This window comes from Mirounga leonina, unplaced genomic scaffold (assembly GCF_011800145.1).
Source record: "Mirounga leonina isolate KUSES-001 unplaced genomic scaffold, KU_Mleo_1.0 Mir_376, whole genome shotgun sequence".
In the NCBI taxonomy this organism is placed as follows: domain Eukaryota; kingdom Metazoa; phylum Chordata; class Mammalia; order Carnivora; family Phocidae; genus Mirounga; species Mirounga leonina.
The window spans coordinates 3,486,466-3,505,446 of record NW_023270718.1 but is presented as its reverse complement, the minus strand read 5'-3'; the positions used below and the strand labels follow the sequence as shown (position 1 = coordinate 3,505,446).

Genomic DNA, 18,981 nt, shown 5'->3' with positions numbered 1-18,981 from the left:
CCTCACGTCCACACCCAATGCCTCAGCCAATCCCATCGGCTCCCCCTTCGATCTGACCCCACAATCACCACCCCAGCCCGAGTTAGGACAGTAGACTCCTCTCTGGGCTCCCTGCTCTCGGCTCACAGCCTGTTTCCCACGTGACCGCCAGAGGGCGCCTGTTAGAACTAAATCGGCTCACCTCCCTCAGCTCAGAACCCTCCAGTGGCTCCTCCCTTGTCAGAGTAAAAGCTAAAGTCTTCATCCGGATTTAACCCCCTCTCAGACCTCACCTTCCACCCCTCTCCCCTTCTTCACGCACTCCCAGCTCTTCCCAGCTGCGGAGGAGCTCCTCGCCATCCTGGACAAGCCCACTCGGCCCTCAGGACCTTTGCACCTGCCCTTCCTTCTGTCTGGGCGCTCACTCCTTGCTTCCTCACCTCCTCTGGGCCTTTACTGAACTACCGCTTCCTTGGTCACCCTCGTGAATAAGACCACCCCGTGCCTGGCACAGAGGAGGCCCTCGGTAGAGCTCTGCTGAATGAATGAGTATAAGAATAAATGACCACAGACATCTTGGTGGTCATACCCATTCCCTTCTCTCCCCGTGTAAGCCCCCAAAGGGCTCCATTCACCAGCTGTGTGACCGTAGGCGGCCGACCTCAGTTCTCTGGCCTCAGTTCACCCGTTGGAAATGGAATTTAAGATGGTCTCTTCCCCAAGGGGTCGTTGTGAGGATTAAATGGGTTCATATTTGCAGCATTCATAAACTGGCGACACGACGTGGTCAGCGGCAGAGGTGGACTTTCCGCGCGGCACCTGCGCTTCCGCATTTCGCCGCTCGGGGGCAGCAGGCGCCCGAAGGATTCGCCCGCGCGGCCCGCGCGGGAAAAGGAGCGGGGGCAACTCCAGCAGAGGAAGCTGATGAAATCCAAGCCAAACTAGCAGTGAGCTCATCCCGCCCGGGCGCCTCCGGAAGCCACGGGGCCGCCTGGCCTCCGCCTGGCCCGAGCGATAAAGTTCCGGTGCTGAGCCCGGGCGGGAAGTCCTTCCTGATGTCTGCCCTGCGTGGGGCCTGCTGCCAGAAGCCTAAGCCTGCGGGGAGGGGCGAGGATGAGGTAGCGAATAGTCCCCTGGCCGTCTCCGCAGAAGGAAAAGTGAATTCTGAGCATGACCGTGGGAGTGAGAGAGAAAGGGGATGGGGGGAGACAGAGACAAGAGGTGGGAGAGACAAGGGGAGGGGAGACAAAGCTGGGGAGACTGAGGCAGAGGACGGGGAGACAGAGAGGAGAGACAACTCGGCAAAGTCAGATGGAGGGACAGAGATGGAGAGAGACAGAGATAGGAAGAGAGATGGGGAGACAGAGAGACGCCGGCAGAAGCAGAGATGGGGAGCCTGGAAGAGGCAGGGGCGGGGTGTGGGAGACAGAGGCAGAGAAAGAGACGGCAGGGACACTGAGGCAGCGAGAGAGCAACGTGGGCAAGACGGGGCCGCGCAGAGACCTAGCGGGCGGCAGAGCTGCGGGAAGCCGAGGCACAGAGACCCGTGAGGGACAGGGATGGAGTCCCGGGGACGGAGCTGCGGACCGTGGGCGAGCCGGCGGGGAGAGGGTGGCCCGCAGGGGCGGGCCGGGCGCGGGGGGCGGCCCCCTCCCCCCCCATCCCCGGGGCGGCGGCGGCGGCGGCGGCCGAGTTACCGAGTTACCAAGTTACCGCAGGATTCGCGAGCTTCTCACTGGCGCGGCCGCAGCCAATCAGAAGGCAGCGCCGCTGTTCTCGGGCAGGAGGCCCGGAGACGCGCGCACCTTCCCCCGACACCCAGCGAAGCGCGCCGACACACAATCGCAGCAGCTCGCACACACGCACTGTCCCAGGGACGCGCAGCATCGCCCCCGACACGCGCGCCATCACCGTGACACGCACACAGACGGACACACACCAGGATCGCGCCGAGACACGCGGCATCACACGGGCACCCCAAATCTCGGTCAGCCGGCACAGTCCCAGGACGCACGAGCCCTGCCCAGACCCACAACCACCGCGACACACCTTACCCCAACACACAACCGCATCGCCCAGACACAGGTAGTCTCCATGACTTAGTTCCTAGAACACACAGTATCAGGGACACACACACGATCACAGTGACACCCTCACAATCCCACAGCCAGTTTATCCCAGTGACACACAAACGCAATGACACACTCAGCCACGGTGGCACACGACATTGCAGAGACACACCATCTTATTAACATAGAGAGAGTCCCATAGAGAGAGACACACAACATGACCCTGACAACACAACCACAACGACACACAATTACAACGACACACATAATCATAATGACACGCAGCGTTGCACGGATGCAGCGTTGCACGGATACTCTCAGTCACACACAGTCCCACGGACACACAACACTTCAGATACAATGACGATGCTACACACACAATCCCACTATACACAGCACTGTCCAGACACGCATGGTAACAGGGACACGCATGTGCATCTTCCCCTTGACACACAGCAAAAGCACAATGGCACACACAATCACAGTGACACAACATACCCAGCACACTACACCACAGTGATGTTACACCCATGCATCCAATCACACTAACACAAGGGTACAATGACGCAGCACTTTCACAAACATTTCTACTAACACGCATCATTCCAACACATATACAGTCCCCGTGTCACACAAACACAACCGCACGGACACACACCATGTCATATACAGCCCCCGTGTCACACAAACACGACCGCACGGACACACACCATGTCACATACAGCCCCCGTGTCACACAAACACAACCGCACGGACACACACCAGCACACTGCACAAAACAACACAATGACACAAACAACACACAGACACACCATCACCCGCACAGCACACCCGAACATCACTCAATAACACACTGACGCACAATCACGGCCACAGACACCCAATGGGACAAATGTAGCAGGCTGACACACAGCACCATCTTCCTGACACACACAGTCGACTGACACGCAAGAGCGCGCTGACAGTCACACACACCCACACACGGCACCCTGACACAAGCACCACCCTCATAGGTCAACCCTTGACACACAGCACACTGACCCAGCAGACCTCCAGAGAACTCTCCAGCACACAAACACACAGTCACACAAACACTGCCCCCATCCTTGCCCTTGCCCCACTAAGATGTGTGCAACGTGGGATGCTGGAGGGGGTGCGTGTGCTGAGTGGGCTCGGGTGTGCGTGTGTGTGTGCTTATGCCTCCCCCTCCCGGCCCTTCCTGGGGGGGCGGGGCCATGCGGCAGCCGCTGTTACCGGGTAAACTTCCCCGCCCCCCCCAGCGCGGCCATTAGTCAACCGCCCCCAGGATGATGTCATCGCCTCATTCTGGAGGCTGAGTAATCCTCGACTCCGCCCCCCCCCCCCCCCAGGTACTGGGGTAAGGGCGGGCCGCACCTGGGCTCACCAGGGTCTGGAGCTAGGGGCTCTGCTCCCTGGGCCTCCCTGGGGTGGGGACTGAGGAATCTGAGCCTCTCTGGAGTGGCCTGGGGACTCACATCAGGGTCCCTGGAGGCTGGAGGCTCCCAGTCCTGGATCCCTGGTGGCCAGCTAAAGGCACTGGAAAGCTGGAACTTCCAGACCTGGGGTCCAGAACATCGCACGGTCCTGGAACTGGGAAGAGCCCCCCTGTACCACTGTGAGGGGCTGGGTCACCTCGGCAGGTGTCTGGAGGGGGTGGGTGTCTGAGAGACTTGGGGCTTAGACTTCCGGGTCCTTGGCACTGTGAGGCCTGGTACCCTGGGGGGGGGGGGTGGCGGCGGGTGCCAGGGAGTAGAGGGAGTGGCTGTGGGGTCAGAGGCCTGGGTCCTGGGAGATCAGCAAGCTTGAGCCTGGGGAAAAGGGCTCAGAGGGGAGGGAAGTTAGCAGGTCTGCGACCTGGGTCTGGGCAGGCGGTCATCTGGATAAGTTGGGACACCTGAGGGTCTGGTGACTGTTGGGGCGGGGGAGGGGCTTCCTGTACCAATACGGGTGAGGGCCAGGATGCCCAGGTTCTCTGGGCAGCTCAGAGCCTGAGGTCCAAAGGCCCGAGTCCCTGTTTGGGGAGATGGGGGGCGGGGGTGGGGTGGGCGATGCTGCGACCTAACTTTTATAGCATCAGACAGGCCTGGAATCCCCTTTTGGGAGCACCCTCAGCCCTTCTTTCCTGGGGCTGGGAAACTAGCATCCCCTGGGGCGAAGGGATTCATATCTTGATGTCACAGGAGAGGGCATGCTTGGGTCCTTTGGGGAGGGCGGGGCACTTCTTATGGGGTCAGGACGCTGGGTCCTTTTCGGAGGAGTAGGGAATCCTCAGCTTCTCTTTCAAGATGCCCGAATCTTGTTTTGGGGTGGGGTGGGGTGGGAGGGATAAACAGACCCTGCCTTCGCGGGGTCAGGACGCCCAGGTCTCCTCTGGGAGGGGAACGCTCCGTCCCTGTTTTCACAAGGCCAACTCCAGCGTACCTTCCTGGCGGGGTGGAGGCACGGGATGCGCAGCCCCTGTTTCCAGCCCATCCCAAGTGCCCATCCTCGCCCGAGAGTGCGGGGCGGGGTGGAGGGGGGATGGGACGGTGCCCAGCCCGGGTCTCACCCCAGCCGGCCGCAGGCTTGCAGGCCGTGCGCCCGGCAGCTCCCCGGGGCCCGGCTCCCCGCCCCCCGCGCCGAGGGCTCCCCCAGATCGGGGCGGGCGGGCGCGGCGGCGGCCAATGAGCGCTCTCGCCGTCTCCGGGAGCCGGGCCGGTTCTGCCCGCCTGGCATTGGGCACGCGGTGGGCAGCGGCGGGCGGGGCCTGGGGGGTCCTCGCGCCTGGTTGGGCCAGGCTTGTTGCTGGGTAACGGGGCGGCGAGTTTCCCCTGGCAACGGCGGCGGGTACCGCTCACTGGCTGGCCGGGAAGGAGGGGGGGCGCGGGCGCAGGCAGGCCCCGCAGACCCCAGCAACAGCGCGCGGCCCCCGCCCCGCCGGGGAGCGGTAACCTTCACACGCGCCGGCCGCTCGGACCCTGCGGACACCCGCGCCCCCGCCCAGCCCCCACGCGGCTCCGGTCCAGCCCCCGGGCCTGGGGGGCCGGCTGCACCGAGGAACCCAGGAGGCCCCCTCCCCACCGTGGAAAGCCAGGACTCAGGCCCTGCAGTGAAAAGTTAAGTCCTTCCCAACTCCCTCTCCCCGAGCTGCGAAATCGACTCACCCAGAATGGCAAACAAGATACTGGGGAAGGTGGTGGGTCTGCAGTAAACCAGCTGGGACGTTTATTTTCTCGAACCAACGATTCACACGGAGGCTACTCCTGCAGAGCACTGCTCTAAGTGCGTTGCAAACATAAACCCATGTAATCTTCACAGTTCGTTTCGGGTCCCGCGGTGACCCTCTTTCTACAGAAAAGGAAACTGAGACAGAGAGGGAAAGCTTGCTCAAGGTCATCATTTGAACCCAGGCAGCCTGGCTCCCGAGTCTGAGCTGAATGTCCCTCTGAGAGGCATTCATATTCACAGCTTTCTTTAAAATTATTTTGTATCATTTTTATTTTTTAAGTAACTCTATGCCCCCGACGTGGAGTTGGGGCTCAGGACCTTTAGATCAAGAGTCCGGGAGAAACTGCAGGGCAAGCAAAACACACTGGTGGCTGGCCCGTGGACCCCTGGTTGGAGACCCCTGCCCCAACTTGAGGGTCTTAGCTTGAAGTCCTTATTTGGATTCTCCAGAGTCAACGGACTCCCACATTGGTAATATTCATGATGGGTAACATGTATATTAATCAACCAATAGGCCCCAGTGCCTTCTTTTTTTGACCTTCTTACGCTGCAAAATCCTATGAGGTAGGGACCTGTGCTGTCCCAACTCCAAGCTGAGGAAATTGAAGCTCAGAGGCATGACCACTGGCCCAAGGCCACACAGTTAGCAGGTGGCAGAGCTGGGGATTCTAACTCAGGCCATTTAGACCAGAGTTCAGAGCTCTGCAAGCAGGCTTTGGGGGGGATGGGCTACAGCTGTGGGGACCCTGACTAATTTCTCTTAGCCGACTCTCCACAACAAGGAATCATCCGGTCCCAAATAGAGGAGGTTGAGAAACCCTGGTCTATGCCAAGTATGACACCACCACCGCCACCGACCCCTCTCGTTTTCTCTCCACCTGGTCTCTCCCTCAGTCTCTTTCTGACTTTCTCCACTTCCCTGAGCTGAGTCTTCCTGTCTCTCTGTTAGTGTCTCTTTTTACCTCTCTGTTTCTCACCCTCCATCAGAGGTGTGGGTGACCCCTCCAATCTTAAGAGACCCTTGTCTCCCCCTCCAAAAAAGAGGCCCTTGTCCCCTATCCAGGGGAGCATGGACCAGAAGCAGGGTTGGAAGGAGGCCCAGAATGCTCTTCCAGGAACTTAGAGACGAGGGAGTCCCTTGCTCCCTCAGGAGATAGAGGTGGGGAAATGTAGTCTGGAAGATGCAGGTGGGGCCTTCTCCTTCCCTGTGCCCCTAGGGTAGAGGTCTCAAAAGGGCAGCCCTCGAGCTAGTCACAAATGTTCTTATCTCTTTGCCCACACAGCGTTTATTCTGGAGTTTGTATGCTTCTAGAAGGAAAACAAAAATACAAAGAATCTTGCTTGGGGTGGTGTACACACATGGCGGACCTTAGTCACAACTCACCAGACTGTGCACTTAAAAAGAGAGAACTTCTGGGGCGCCTGGGTGGCTCAGTTGGTTAAGCGACTGCCTTTGGCTCAGGTCATGATCCTGGAGTCCCGATATCGAGTCCCGCATCGGGCTCCCTGCTCAGCAGGGAGTCTGCTTCTCCCTCTGCCCTCTTCCCTCTCGTGCTCTCTGTCTCTCATTCTCTCTCTCTCAAATAAATAAATAAAATCTTTAAAAAAAAAAAAAAGAGAACTTCATCACGTGTAAATATATCTCAATAAAGTGAAGTAAAAAACAGTAAGATCTCTCCCTCTGACCCTCCCCCCTCTCATGCTCTCTCTCAAATAAATAAATAAAATCTTAAAAAAACAAAACAAAACAGTAAGATCTGTGATTTCACGATGCACGGTGTGCTCGTCAGCCCCAGTCCCCACCACTCCCTGGGGTATGACACTGGACTCGTTTCTCTCATTTATTTGATCATGGCCCTTGAGGTTGAGCCCCCTGGTCCGGGGTGATAGGATGCCAGAATTTGTAACAGGATCTGGACTAGACAGTGGGAAGAATTGTGACTGGTGACAATGCTTATGGCCTCGTAAAACTCTTGGCCCACACCTCTACCCACCAAGCCAGATTCCTACCATTCTTCACATTCATCCCCGCCGCCCCCCCCCCCCCCCCAGGACACTCCAGCACGCTGGTTTCCTGGTGTCCAGTCTTAGATTGGGCAGCCGGAGAGCACAGACCCACGAGTAGGGGGTGAGCTAGCCCAGGGCTGGGGCCTGTCTCTCAGCTTCATCAGTGCTAGGCACAGAGCAAACACCCACAATAATTACTTATTATTTTTTTAAGATTTTATTTATTTATTCATGAGAGACAGAGAGAGAGAGAGAGAGGCAGAGGGAGAAGCAGGCTCCCAAGGAGCAGGGAGCCCGATGTGGGACTCGATCCCAGGACCCTGGGATCATGACCTGAGCCGAAGGCAGACGCCCAATCATCTGAGCCACCCAGGCGCCCCTCACAATAATTAGTTATACTAGTGATAATAGCTGCCATTTATTAGGTGCTCACTCCGTGTCAGACAATGTACTCCGTGACTTCCATGCACGATCTCATTTCATAAATGTCCAAAGGAGCATCTCTCACACACCTTTGAACTTGGTCTACAGTCAGAAATACACTTTCTCCGTGACCTGATACACTGTGTATGAGCAATGTTTTCACAAAACAGTATTTTCTTTGACTTCATGATTTTTTTTAAAGGATGTTCTCTTTTGTATTTTTGGTTTTTTAAAGTCTGGTCAAGAGCCCCTCAAGTCGCAGGTAGAAGGATTGACGAGAAAGGGGCACCAGGGGAGTATCGGGGGTGACAGAAATGTTCCAAATCTTGCTTGGGTGGTGTACATGCATTGAAACACGGTGGACGTTAGTCACAACTCACCAGACTGTGCACCTAAAAAGAGAGAACTTCATTACGTGTAAATATATCTCAATAAAGTGAAGTAAAAAACAGTAAGATCCACAAAAGTGATTTCACGATGCATGGTGTGCTCATGACCCACAGTTTGAAAAACACTGGAAGGAAAGAAGGGGGGAATGAATGAATGAGGGAAGGGAAGGAGGGAGGGAGGCTGAATTAGTCCCCAGTATGTAAGTATATATGTATGTATGTATGTATGTATTCATTTATTCATTTATTACATAAGTAAGTTAAGTAGTAAGCTCTACACCCAATGTGGGGCTTAACCTCAGGACCTGGAGACCAAGAGTCACATGCTGTACGACTGAGCCAGCCAGGCGCCCCCAACTCCCCAGTATTTAAAGTAGGGAGATTTCACAGGAGATGTGCACTTCCGGCTTCTCTTGGGAAATGAAGGGATCTGGCGCCGGAGGGAAACCAAGTCTGAGAACCTGGAGAAGCCCCGTTTTGCTCAGATCTGGCATTCCTTCTCAGCCAGCCCAGTGCCAGGTGCTCAGATGACTCGCCCTGTGGTGACGTGGTTCGGCTAGGGGTGTGACATCGCGGGAAGGGAAGGTGCAGACCGAGGAGCCAGGGCTCCTGAGTCCTGGGGGAGGGAAGGCTATGGGGTCACCAAGTCCAAGCAAGGGAAAGAGTGGCAAGGAGAAACAGAAAGGGAAGTGAAAGCCAGGAGGCAGGGTGCGAGCACGTCAATGCAGGGGCTGCCCGGGCATGTCCCGTCAGGTGCCAGGAGTTTCCTTCTTGCCCTGAGTCCCCCCGCCAGATTTGTGGCGAGTGTGGCCAGGTGTGCTTGCTCCAGAGTGTGTCCCCGTCAGTGGGCCAGTTACCAGGAACCTGTTACAGGTGTGCTTTGTGACTGTGCTGGGGGGTCAGTTTTTGTTTATGTCTGACTTGATCTGTGTCCGTGAGGGTCAGTTTCTGACAGTTGTGTCTGCTGTGAACTGGCGTGCGTGCGTTTGTGTGTGTCCCTGTAGGAGGGTCACCTAGATCAAGCTGTGTGTCCAGGCGTCCCTGTGACAGGTGTGTGTGTGTGTGTGTGTGTGTGTGTCCTGAGAAGCTCTCAGCCTCAGCCCGTGACTGCGTGTGTGCTGGGGGGTACCTTCCCCGTGGCAATGTTTGTGAACACAGTTTGTGGGTCCCCGTGTGCGCATCAGTGTGGGTGTTTGTGCAACACAGCCCCCTTCCCCTCCCCCTTCCTCAGTCGGCGTGTCCCTGGGGCCGTCTCAGCGAGCCGGCCTCTGTGTCTGTGCCTGGGTGCGTGAGCGTGTGCCCCAGTCAGCGTGTGAGTTTGCACATCCACGCCCCGGTCCAGGGTGTGCATTTGTGCGAGTGTGGCCGAGTGCCTGTGAGTCGGCTTGTCGCCGTGGCCCTGTCAGCACGTGACTTTGTGTTCCCTGGAGCGCCAGTCGGTCAGTCTGCGTACATGTCTCTGCGCGTGTGTCTGTGGGTCCCAGTCAGTGTGTCAGTGTGTCAGCGTGTGTGTCCGGCTGTCCCGCCGGCCCGGCCGCCCGCGTCCGCACGCCTCGGTCCTCCCCGCCGCGGGCCGGGCCCCGCCCCGCCCCCGGCCGCAGGGAAACCCCCGCGCGGAGGTAGGGGGGCGCGGCGCGCGCCTGCAAGTCCCGACTTGTCCGCGGCGGGCGGGCGGGCGGGCGGGGCCGTGGCGTCACGCGGGGGCGGGGCGTGGGACCCGCCGGGCGGGGGCGGGGCGGGGCGGGGCGGGGCGGCCGCCGAGCGGGCCGGGGATCCGCCGGGCGGCCTGAGACGCGGCGCGAGCCACATGCGAGCGGGCGCCTGGCGGCGGCGGCGACTACGGCCACGACGGCGGCGGCGGCAGCAGAATCGGCGGCGGCGGCCACGACGCGGACACGCCTGCAGCCTGAGCGGGAGCGGCGGCAGCCACAGCCACAGCCACAGCAGCCGCCACTGCAGTTAGAGCAGCAGTAGCCGCCGCCGCAGCAGCAGCCGCCGCAGCGAGCGGCGCTCGGCGGGCGCGCCCTCTCGAAGGAAGCCGCCCGCCCCCCCATCACCGCCCCCTCCGGCGTGTTCATGCCCCCGGGGTGAGTGTGCGCACCTCGAGTGCCCGCCGGCCGCGATTGGCCAGGCCGGGTGGGCTCCCTGGAGGAGGTGGCAGGAGTGCGCTGGGAGAGCAGTGGGGGCGCGCTGCATCCCCACACCGTGCCTCCCTCTCCCCCCACCCTCTATCCCACGAACGACCCTGGGTTGGGGTCGCTGGGCGGGAGGCACTAAGGGTCCGGGAGCGCAGGTGCCTCAGCGGTCTGGCGGGTTTGTTTACAAACAATGGGGTGCGGGCTCGGCAGCGCCCCCTGGCGGCCAGTGCGGGCCCGGGGAAGTGAGTCGACCCCGACTGCCCCGGCCTCCGCAGTCCCGGAGGGGCGCGCGCGGGGTGGGGGGGCGGCTTGTAGGGGCGGCCACACCCCAGGCGCGCGCCCGCTGGGGGCGGCGACAGGGGGCGGCTCGCGGGCCGTGGAGTCTGCGGCTCCTGCGGGCGGGGGCTGCGCCCCAGCAACAGCCGGTTATTGGCCCCTCGTTCGCCTGGCGGGCGGGGCAGGCGCACGTGGCGGCGGCGGGGTTGGGGGGGGGTGCTGTGACAGCAGAGGGGGGCGTCTGGGCCCGCCGTGGGAGCGCGCGTGTGCGGGGTTGTGGATCTGCAGGTGTCTCGCCTGGGTGTGTGCGTGTGTCTGGCTCCGAGTTTGTGCTGGGGTCTGCAGGGGGTGGTGGTGTCCGTCCAGGGGAATGTTGGGGCTGCGGCCCGTCGGGGTGTGTGCTGGAGTCCCCATGTGTGTCTGTGTGAGGTTCTGTCTGTGCATGCCGTGCCCGAGGGACGGGTGCTGTTTATGTGTGGTGTACCTGTGTGTGTGTGTGTGTGTTGTGTGCTCTGTGAGAGTTGTCTGTGTGTGCTGTTTGGGGGTGATTCTCTGGGTCTGTGTTGCCTGCGTGGGCTCCGGTGTGTGGTTGGAGTGTTTGTGTGTTGCTTGAGTGAGCTGTGTCTGAGGGTCTCTATGTGTGTGTCTTGCCCTATGTGCTGTGTTTGTGTGTCCTGACTGTGTGTGTACTGTCTGTGTATATCTCCAGGGCATGGGTCTCAGCTAAGCGTTTGTGATGGTGTGCCTGCTGAATGCAACCTCTGTTTTCTGTCCAGGTGCGTGTGTGAGTTCTGTGTGTGTGTGTGTGTGTGTGTGTGGTGGGGGGGGGGTCTCGGTCTGTGTTTGGCTTGTGTGTCTGGCATCCGTGTCTGGGAATTGAGGATCTCAGCTCTGTGGGGTCTGTGCAGTGGTCAGTGGGTGTTGCTGGCAGCCTCTTGTAGTGTGGGGCTGTGTCTGAGCCTGTGTGTGTGTGTGTGTGTTGGGTCTGAGGGGCTTGTCTCTGTGATCCGCTGGCTCATGTGTGTCATGTGGGCTGCGTGTGTGGAGTGTTTATGTCAGTCACGTGAGACCAGTGTTTTCTGTGGGTGCTCTAGGTGTGCGCGCCGCCACGGCTGTGTGGGATTAGAGTTCGCTGGGTGTGTGCGTGTGTGCGTGTGTGTCCGGGGCTGACAGTTGGTGATGGTGTTTTGAGGTTGGCGGAGGAGGGTGAGTTGATGTCTGCTCTTTTGCATCTGTGTGTCGTTGCTGGTGTGCGTGGTGATGCATCTGGGTCTGATGACAGGAGTCCGCGTGTGCCCACTGTACGTGTGTCCTGGGGTCTGAGAGTTGGTGACCCGGGCGGGGGGGGGGCGGTTTCGGGTGTGTTGGCCTGCGTGTGTCCATGGATGTCCGTTTGGTGTTGATATTTGTGTAAGTCCTGAGGTGTGCAGGTCTGACCTCGTGGGTGTGTATGGGGGGGGGGCATGTGTGTCGGAGAAGTGTGCCGGTGCCCAGGTAGTGTGTTTCTGTGTTTGTGATGGCTGCATTGTGTGTGTGTGTGTGTCCGCGGGCATGCATATCCACAGCGGGTAAGCGTGTGAGGTTCGGACAGTTCGTATCTGTGTATGCACGGGGACGGGGGGTGGGTTGTAGCAGTCAGTCTGCATTGTGTATACACTCTTCTCATGGTCTGTGTGTATGGGTATGTCCACGTTTTGGTCGGGGTGTGTGTGTGTGTGTGTGTCCTGTATTGGGTAGCACTATCAGAGACTGGAACCATTTCTGTGCAAATGGGAGATGAGGGGGGAGGCCAGGCTGGCCAGTCCTGAGTGAGTCCTTCCATGTGTGACATGTACCCTTCGCACCTCCCCCCCCCCACTCGTCTTTGCCATTTGGGTCCCGCATGAGTCCCTGTGTGTGCGCATCACTGTGTTCCGGAAGTTAGCCCCACCAGCCCGTGCCCTGGGTGACTCCCAGGCTGGGTGAGTTTGTGTTTTGAGACTGTCTCCCCTCCTGCACACACACACCTGACAGACTCCTCCGTCTGGGTCCTGTGTGAGCCCTTGGGCTTGCTGTGAGAGCCGTCCTGTGCCCCCTTCCTTGTCCGTCGTGTGCATGGGAGGCTGTCCCCACCTGGGCGGCCCTGCGTCAGACCGTCGGTGGGCATGTGTCTTGTGGGGCCATCACACCCGCCTACAGTGTCCCATCTGGGCCGTTTGTTGTGGGAGCCTTCCCTGGGCTTCCCTGCCCCCCAGATGTGGTGATAGCTGTGTGCAGGAATGGGGGTGTCCTGTGTACCCCAGGTAGGGTGTGTGTATTGTGGGGCCCTGGTGCCCCCGGCACTGCCCGGCTGACTGCACCTCTCCCCCTGTCCTGCAGGCCCCAGGGAGCGCCATGGCCCGAGCACGCCAGGAGGGCAGCTCCCCGGAGCCCGTAGAGGGCCTGGCCCGCGACGGCCCGCGCCCCTTTCCCCTCAGCCGCCTGGTGCCCTCGGCCGTGTCCTGCGGCCTCTGCGAGCCCGGCCTGCCCGCCGCCCCCGCCGCCCCCGCCCTGCTGCCCGCTGCCTACCTCTGCGCCCCCACCGCCCCGCCCGCCGTCACCGCCGCCCTGGGGGGCCCCCGCTGGCCTGGGGGTCCCCGCAGCCGGCCCCGAGGCCCGCGCCCCGACGGTGAGTGCCGCCCCACGCCGGCGCCCCGGGATGATGGGAGCCAGGAAAGAGACACTGAGGAACTGGAGAAGTGGGAGCGAGTGGGGGGAGGTGGCGAGCCGGCCGGGCCACAGGGAGGGTGTGGCCAGTGTGGTCTTTGTGTTGCAAGAAGCAGGAAGACGGAGTGGGAGGCCGGGGGTGGGGGGAGGCCGAGTGGGAAGTCCCTCCTGGAATCTGACTGCAGTCCCCGAGTTGCAGCCCACGGCCTTTTCCGGGCCCGGGGCAGCAGCTGTTTCCCAGCCCCCCTCCCCTAGTCTGGGTCTCCTTAACCTCCCCGAGGACTGTAGTTGGAGAGAGCGTGGGCAGAGCGAGAGGACTGTCACTTCAGGACTTGGGGGGGGGCGGTTGGCCTTTTGCCTTTATCTGCATCTCTGGCCAGGGCCGCCCCTCTCCGCAGTCCGGGAGGAGGAAGGAGAGGGGGAGGGGCCATTGTGTGGGGAAAGTGGGGGTGGGGGAGGCGAGAGAGTGGGAAAGTGAGTCTTGGGGAGGGAAGGGTTAAAGGTCCCCTACCGGATGGGCTGTTAACCCTGTGGTGCCCTGCTAGCCCCATCCCGGCGAGCACGCTCGGTGGCAGGGAAGATTGTCCTGCTCTCCCCCCCCACCCCAACCCCTCACCTTGTCCCTGGAGCACCACGGAGGGCAGGGGAGAGAAAACTTCCCCGGCTGGGTTCCCTGGCAGCGGGGTTCAAGAGGGGCCCCGATTTCAAGACCACAGGCCTAGGTGTGGAAACTGAGGCCCCGATTTTAGGCCTTAGGATCCCTCTCACCCGGACCTGGTGTGACTGGAGGGAGGCAGAGACTGCGGGGCGGCTCAGAAGGGGGTGGGGCAGGAAGGCATCTCCCGAATCCCAGCCCCCCAGGGCCCGGGCTCGCTCGGAGGCAGCCAGTCTGGCCTTCTGGTCTCCGTGCCCCTGCCACATCCGGGGGTGTGGCTTCACTGTGGTTGGACACCAGAGGGCAGGAGACCTGAGGCTTGTGACTGGGTGTAGTCAGTCGCCGTATCCCTATGTGACCTTGGGCCACTTCTTAGGGTGGGCCTCAGTTTCCCCATCTGTTAAATGGAGCCGCAAAATTTGGTCCCGTTTTGGAATAGTTGGGTCGGATAAGAGGGAGGACTTCCAGACTAACACGGGTAGTGGGGTGGTAGCTGGTTAGGCAGGTAACCCCCAGAGAGGCCTCCTCAGGACCTCTTCATGCTTTCTGGTGCCTGGGGAGCAGAAGCTGAGAAATCTGGCTTTAGGAGGGGAGAAACGGAATCGGTAGAAATGGGGCGGGGAGCAGAAAGGAAATCGGGAGGCTGGAAAAGGGAGAAGCGGGCCCTGGCTAATTGGTCCCTCGGGGCCACCTCAGCGCCTACAAGGGGTGGCGGGTGCTGACCACGCCCCCTCTCTCCCCCGCCCCCCCCCCCGTCTTTTCCCAGGTCCTCAGCCCTCACTCTCGCCGGCGGAGCAGCACCTGGAATCGCCGGTGCCCAGTGCCCCGGGGGCCCTGGCGGGCGGCCCCACCCAGGCAGCCCCGGGAGTCCGGGGGGAGGAGGAGCAGTGGGCCCGGGAGATCGGGGCCCAGCTGCGGCGGATGGCGGACGACCTCAATGCGCTGTACGAGCGGCGGGTGAGTGCTGGGGGCGGGGTAGACGGCAGGTGGGGCTTCCCGCCCGGGAGGGGGCTGCGGGCGGGCCCCGCCAGATGTGCGGCAGCTGCTGCCCGGCGCGGCGGGGTCGCGCTGGGGACAGGCAGGTGGGAGGGGCGGCGGGCCCGCGGACCTGCCGAAGGGCCCGCGCCGCGGCTGGCACAGGCCGGGCGAGGGCCGGGGCTGCCTCGAGCGCCGCGGCGCGCCCGGGGCCCGCGGCCGCGGGGACTGAGGGCGGCGCTCGGCGGAGCGGCTCATATATCCCGGGCTATTTATAGCCGGTGAGTCAGCAGCGGCGGCGCGGCCGCACCCGCCCCTCCCACCCGCCGGCGCGCGCGGCCCGCAGCGCGCCATACAGCCTCCCGGGCGGCGGGGGGCGGGCCCTGGAGCCCCGCCCCCGCGGGAGGCCCCGCCCCAGCCCACGCCTCGGCCTCTCGTTAAAAGAAAATCTTTGAAGCCTATGGCTTAGAACAGAGAATAACGAATATCAGGGCGCCGACCACCCAGCTCTGTCCAATCTGAACATTACACCCGCAGTGCTTGCTTGTTGAAAGAAACACAAAACCCGGATGTTGTCAAGCCCCTTGTTCTCCTCCCTGACCCTCTCCTCCTCCCCCTTTCCAAAGGACACCTCTCAAGCGGGCATGTCCCCTGACTCCGCAGGTGTTGATTCTTTTACTACCTATTTATCAGGCCACAAACAATGCTGCATATACGTGGTGTGGTGTGTTCCTCTCCAAACTTTTCCCCCCGTATTAGGCTTTGAGATCGATCCATGTGGGCAAAGCAGCTTGTAGTTCCTGCATTTCCCCTGCTATGTAGCATTCTGTTGGATCAACACATAGTATCCTTGTTCATTTTCTCATTGATGAATATTTAGGATTAAAAAAAAAAGAATGCTTCAAATTTCATTGGCTTGGGTTTTTGTGTGGCTTGTTTTTTTTTTTTTTTTTTTTGGTTTTTGTCTCTTTCCGATGATGCACATCTGCAGTGCACTTGTGTGTACCTCTGGCGTAGATACCTGGGTGCTCTGCCCACCTCAGCTTTACTAGATGGTTGCTAGCTTGCTCACAGAGATGACTGTGCCAGGCAGCACCCCTCAGCAGTGAGACGTTGGCAGGCTTTCCAACTAATGCCATTCTGACGTGCCCCCTTTGCCACCTCCTGGCTGCAAGAGTTGGTGGGGAGTGATGAGAGGGTGGGGATTGGTACAAGGCATCCCACAGCCTGGCACCCACTAGGATCATCAGGATGGTTTATCTGACTTTGTTCTCATCTGTCAGAAGAGTTTCTCATCCTTTCACGGGGATGAGACTAGGTGGGCCCTGCTTATTAGCAGCGGGCCTGGCCATGCACTCAGGATAGGGGGTGGGAGAGTGCTACAGCTTACCTTTAATTCCTACTGGTGGGGAGTCTTTTCTTCTATGTGGCTTCCTTCGTTCTCACTTGCCTAGCAATTTGGAACTGAGAGGGTCCTAGAGGCCACCCCAAGCCTTCATCCTATCCTGTTGCTGGAAAGAGGGCAGGGGTTAACTTTGCCTGGATATATTTCTGTGCAGCCTCAGCAAAGAATGTGAACTGTGGTTCCCAGGGCCTGTCCTTCCACAGATCATTCTAGAATCACTGAGACGATGGGCTCCCCGCTCCCTTCTCTCTCACTTCCCAGCCTTTGAGGGGAGGGCAGGACAGGGCGCCATCCAGCCTCCCCCACCCCCACAAGGCCCCAGCCCTGGCTGACTTTGGTTGGGAGACTAGGGGAGCACTTGCTGGGCACAGGCAGTGCTGAGGGCATTCGGTCCGCATCCTCTCCGTCCTGTTCTGTTCTAGATGAAGTTACTGTCCTCGAGGTGACGACGTGGGCCCAGGTGGTGGGAGGAGCTGGGATTTGGACCCAATCAGCAGTAATAGTACCTACTGCTGAGGGTTGGGGGAGATTGTAGGACCATGCCTCCCTCCTCACTGCCCTTGGGCCTAACCACCCACGTGCCTGGGTCCCCCTGTGGCACACTCACTCTGACTTCCTCTTCTCCCTTCTCCCTAGAGACAAGAGGAGCGGCAGCGACACCGCCCCTCACCTTGGAGGGTCCTGTACAATCTCATCATGGGACTCCTGCCCTTACCCAGGGGCCGCGGAGCCCCGGAGATGGAGCCCAATTAGGTGCCTGCAGCCGCCCGGTGGACGTCAGGGACTTGGGGGGCAGGACCCTCCCACCTCCTGATGCCCTGGCCAGCGCGGGGGACTTTTTCTGCACCATGTAGCATACTGGACTACCAGCCCTGCCTGTCCCAGGGGCAGGCCAGGGCAGCCACTCCAGCCCCAGCCCCGGCCTAGCCTGGGTGCACTGATGGGAGATGTGGACTCCTGGGTCCCTGGCTGGGAAGCCAGGGGAGAGAGGGCTGACGGACTCAGTGTCTGAAGGCAGCGGTGACGGAGAGGGTGGGGACGGAGCCGCCCGCCTCTGCCGCCCACCACCATCTCAGGAAAGGCTGCTGGTGCTGGCTGCCCGTTCCAGCTGCAGGGGTGACACTGGGGGGAGTCTCCCTCCCAGTGCTCCTTCACTTTGGGCCTGGCCTCAGGCCCCTGGTGCTTCCCCCCCTCCTCCTGGGGAGGGGGCCCGTGAAGAGCAAATGAGCCAAACGTGACCACTAGCCTCCTGGAGCCAGAGAATGGGGTGGGTCTGATGGCTGCCCCAGCCCAGCGCCCAGCCATCTTCCCTGAGCCAGCCGGCGGGTGGTGGGCATGCCTGCCTCACCTTCATCTGGGGGTGGCCAGGAGGGGCCCAGACTGTGAATCCTGTGCTCTGCCCGTGACCACCCCCCGCCCCCATCAATCCCATTGCATAGGTTTAGAGAGAGCACGTGTGACCACTGGCATTCATTTGGGGGGTGGGATATTTTGGCGGAAACCGCCCCAGCCTTAGTCCCCAGGGCGAAGCGCTGGGGGGAAGACGGGGAGTCAGGGAGGGGGGGAAATCGCAGAAGAGGGAGGAGTCTGGGAGCGGGGAGGGAAGGCCCAGCCTGTAAAATACTGTATATGCGCTGCTGTAGATACCGGAATGAATTTTCTGTACATGTTTGGTTAATTTTTTTTGTACATGATTTTTGTATGTTTCCTTTTCAATAAAATCAGATTGGAACAGTGGATACTCTTTCTGCTTTCTTTCCCCAGTGCCTGGCCGGGTCCAAGCCTCTGTGACCTCTATCTGGGACGAGGTGGGAGGTGGGAGAGGCGGTCCACAGAGCACATCTGGCTGTCCAGCTGTATCCAAAGGGAGGCTAAGGAGCACGGGCGCCACTGTATATACCCAGGCCTCGTGCCTCCCTACACAACTCCCATTAAAAGCAAAGCCCTATCCAAGTACTAACCAGGCCCGACTCTGCTTAGCTTCCGAGATCAGATGAGATTGGGCGCGTTCAGGGTGGAAGGGAAAAATGAAGGGGGTAAATCGGAGAGGGAGATGAACCATGAAAGACTATGGACTCTGAGAAACAAACTGAGGGTTCTAGAGGGGAGGGGGGGTGGGGGGATGGGTTAGCCTGGTGATGGGTATTAAAGAGGGCAGGTATTGAATGGAGCACTGGGTGTTATTCGCAAACAATGAATCATGGAACACTACATCAAAAACTAATGATGTAATGTATGGTGATTAACATAATAAAAAAAACTTATTTACTGGACAACAACAAAAAAAGCAAAGCCCCATGAGGGCTGGGCTTTGTTTTGTCGTGTTTAAGAGTTTATGTTTAAGTCATCTCCACACCCAACGTGGGGCTCGAACTCAAAACCCGAGATCAAGAGTCCCACACTCCACCCACGGAGTCAGCCAGGACCCCAAGGGCAGAGGGGTGGGTTTCTTTGGTGCTTTATCCTCACTTTATCCCCACTGGATAAAATTATGTCCTGGAAGCTCCACATTTACTGAATGAATGAATAACCTAGAACTTCTTCAGAAGCACCACCACGAGGAGTCCTGGGGCACATGTTGGGAATGAGGCTGACCTTGTCCCCGCCCTGGTGGCGGGAGAGCATCTCAAGCTAAGATCAAAGTGGGGCTTCACCCATGCGGCTGCCCTAAGGCCGAACATGCCGCTTGGCATAAAAAGCCTGTGGTTAATTAATATAAGAAGGGGAGCTCCTACCGTTATCTTCCTGAAAA

At 59.9% G+C, this 18,981-nt stretch overlaps 1 protein-coding gene and 1 long non-coding RNA gene across 3 annotated transcripts; one reads left to right on the top strand and one right to left on the bottom strand.

Moving 5' to 3' along the window:
• Positions 1–7,685: 7,685 nt before the first annotated feature.
• On the bottom strand, positions 7,686–13,942 carry LOC117998196. Its single transcript, XR_004675953.1, has 2 exons — positions 13,811–13,942; positions 7,686–8,098 (listed from the first exon to the last, which is right to left on the bottom strand). It is a non-coding gene; the product is annotated as an uncharacterized LOC117998196 (long non-coding RNA).
• On the top strand, positions 9,918–17,966 carry BBC3 (BCL2 binding component 3). 2 transcript variants are annotated; one of them, XM_034986856.1, is made up of 4 exons: positions 9,918–10,182; positions 12,868–13,156; positions 14,616–14,806; positions 16,866–17,966. In XM_034986856.1, the coding sequence occupies exons 2-4, from the start codon at positions 12,883–12,885 to the stop codon at positions 16,980–16,982; spliced, it is 582 nt and encodes a 193-aa protein (XP_034842747.1). In that variant the 5' UTR covers positions 9,918–10,182; positions 12,868–12,882; the 3' UTR covers positions 16,983–17,966. The 2 variants fall into 2 exon arrangements, with proteins under 2 accessions (XP_034842747.1, XP_034842748.1); XM_034986857.1 differs by lacking the exon at positions 9,918–10,182 and adding an exon at positions 10,792–12,470.
• The last annotated feature ends 1,015 nt before the right edge of the window (positions 17,967–18,981 follow it).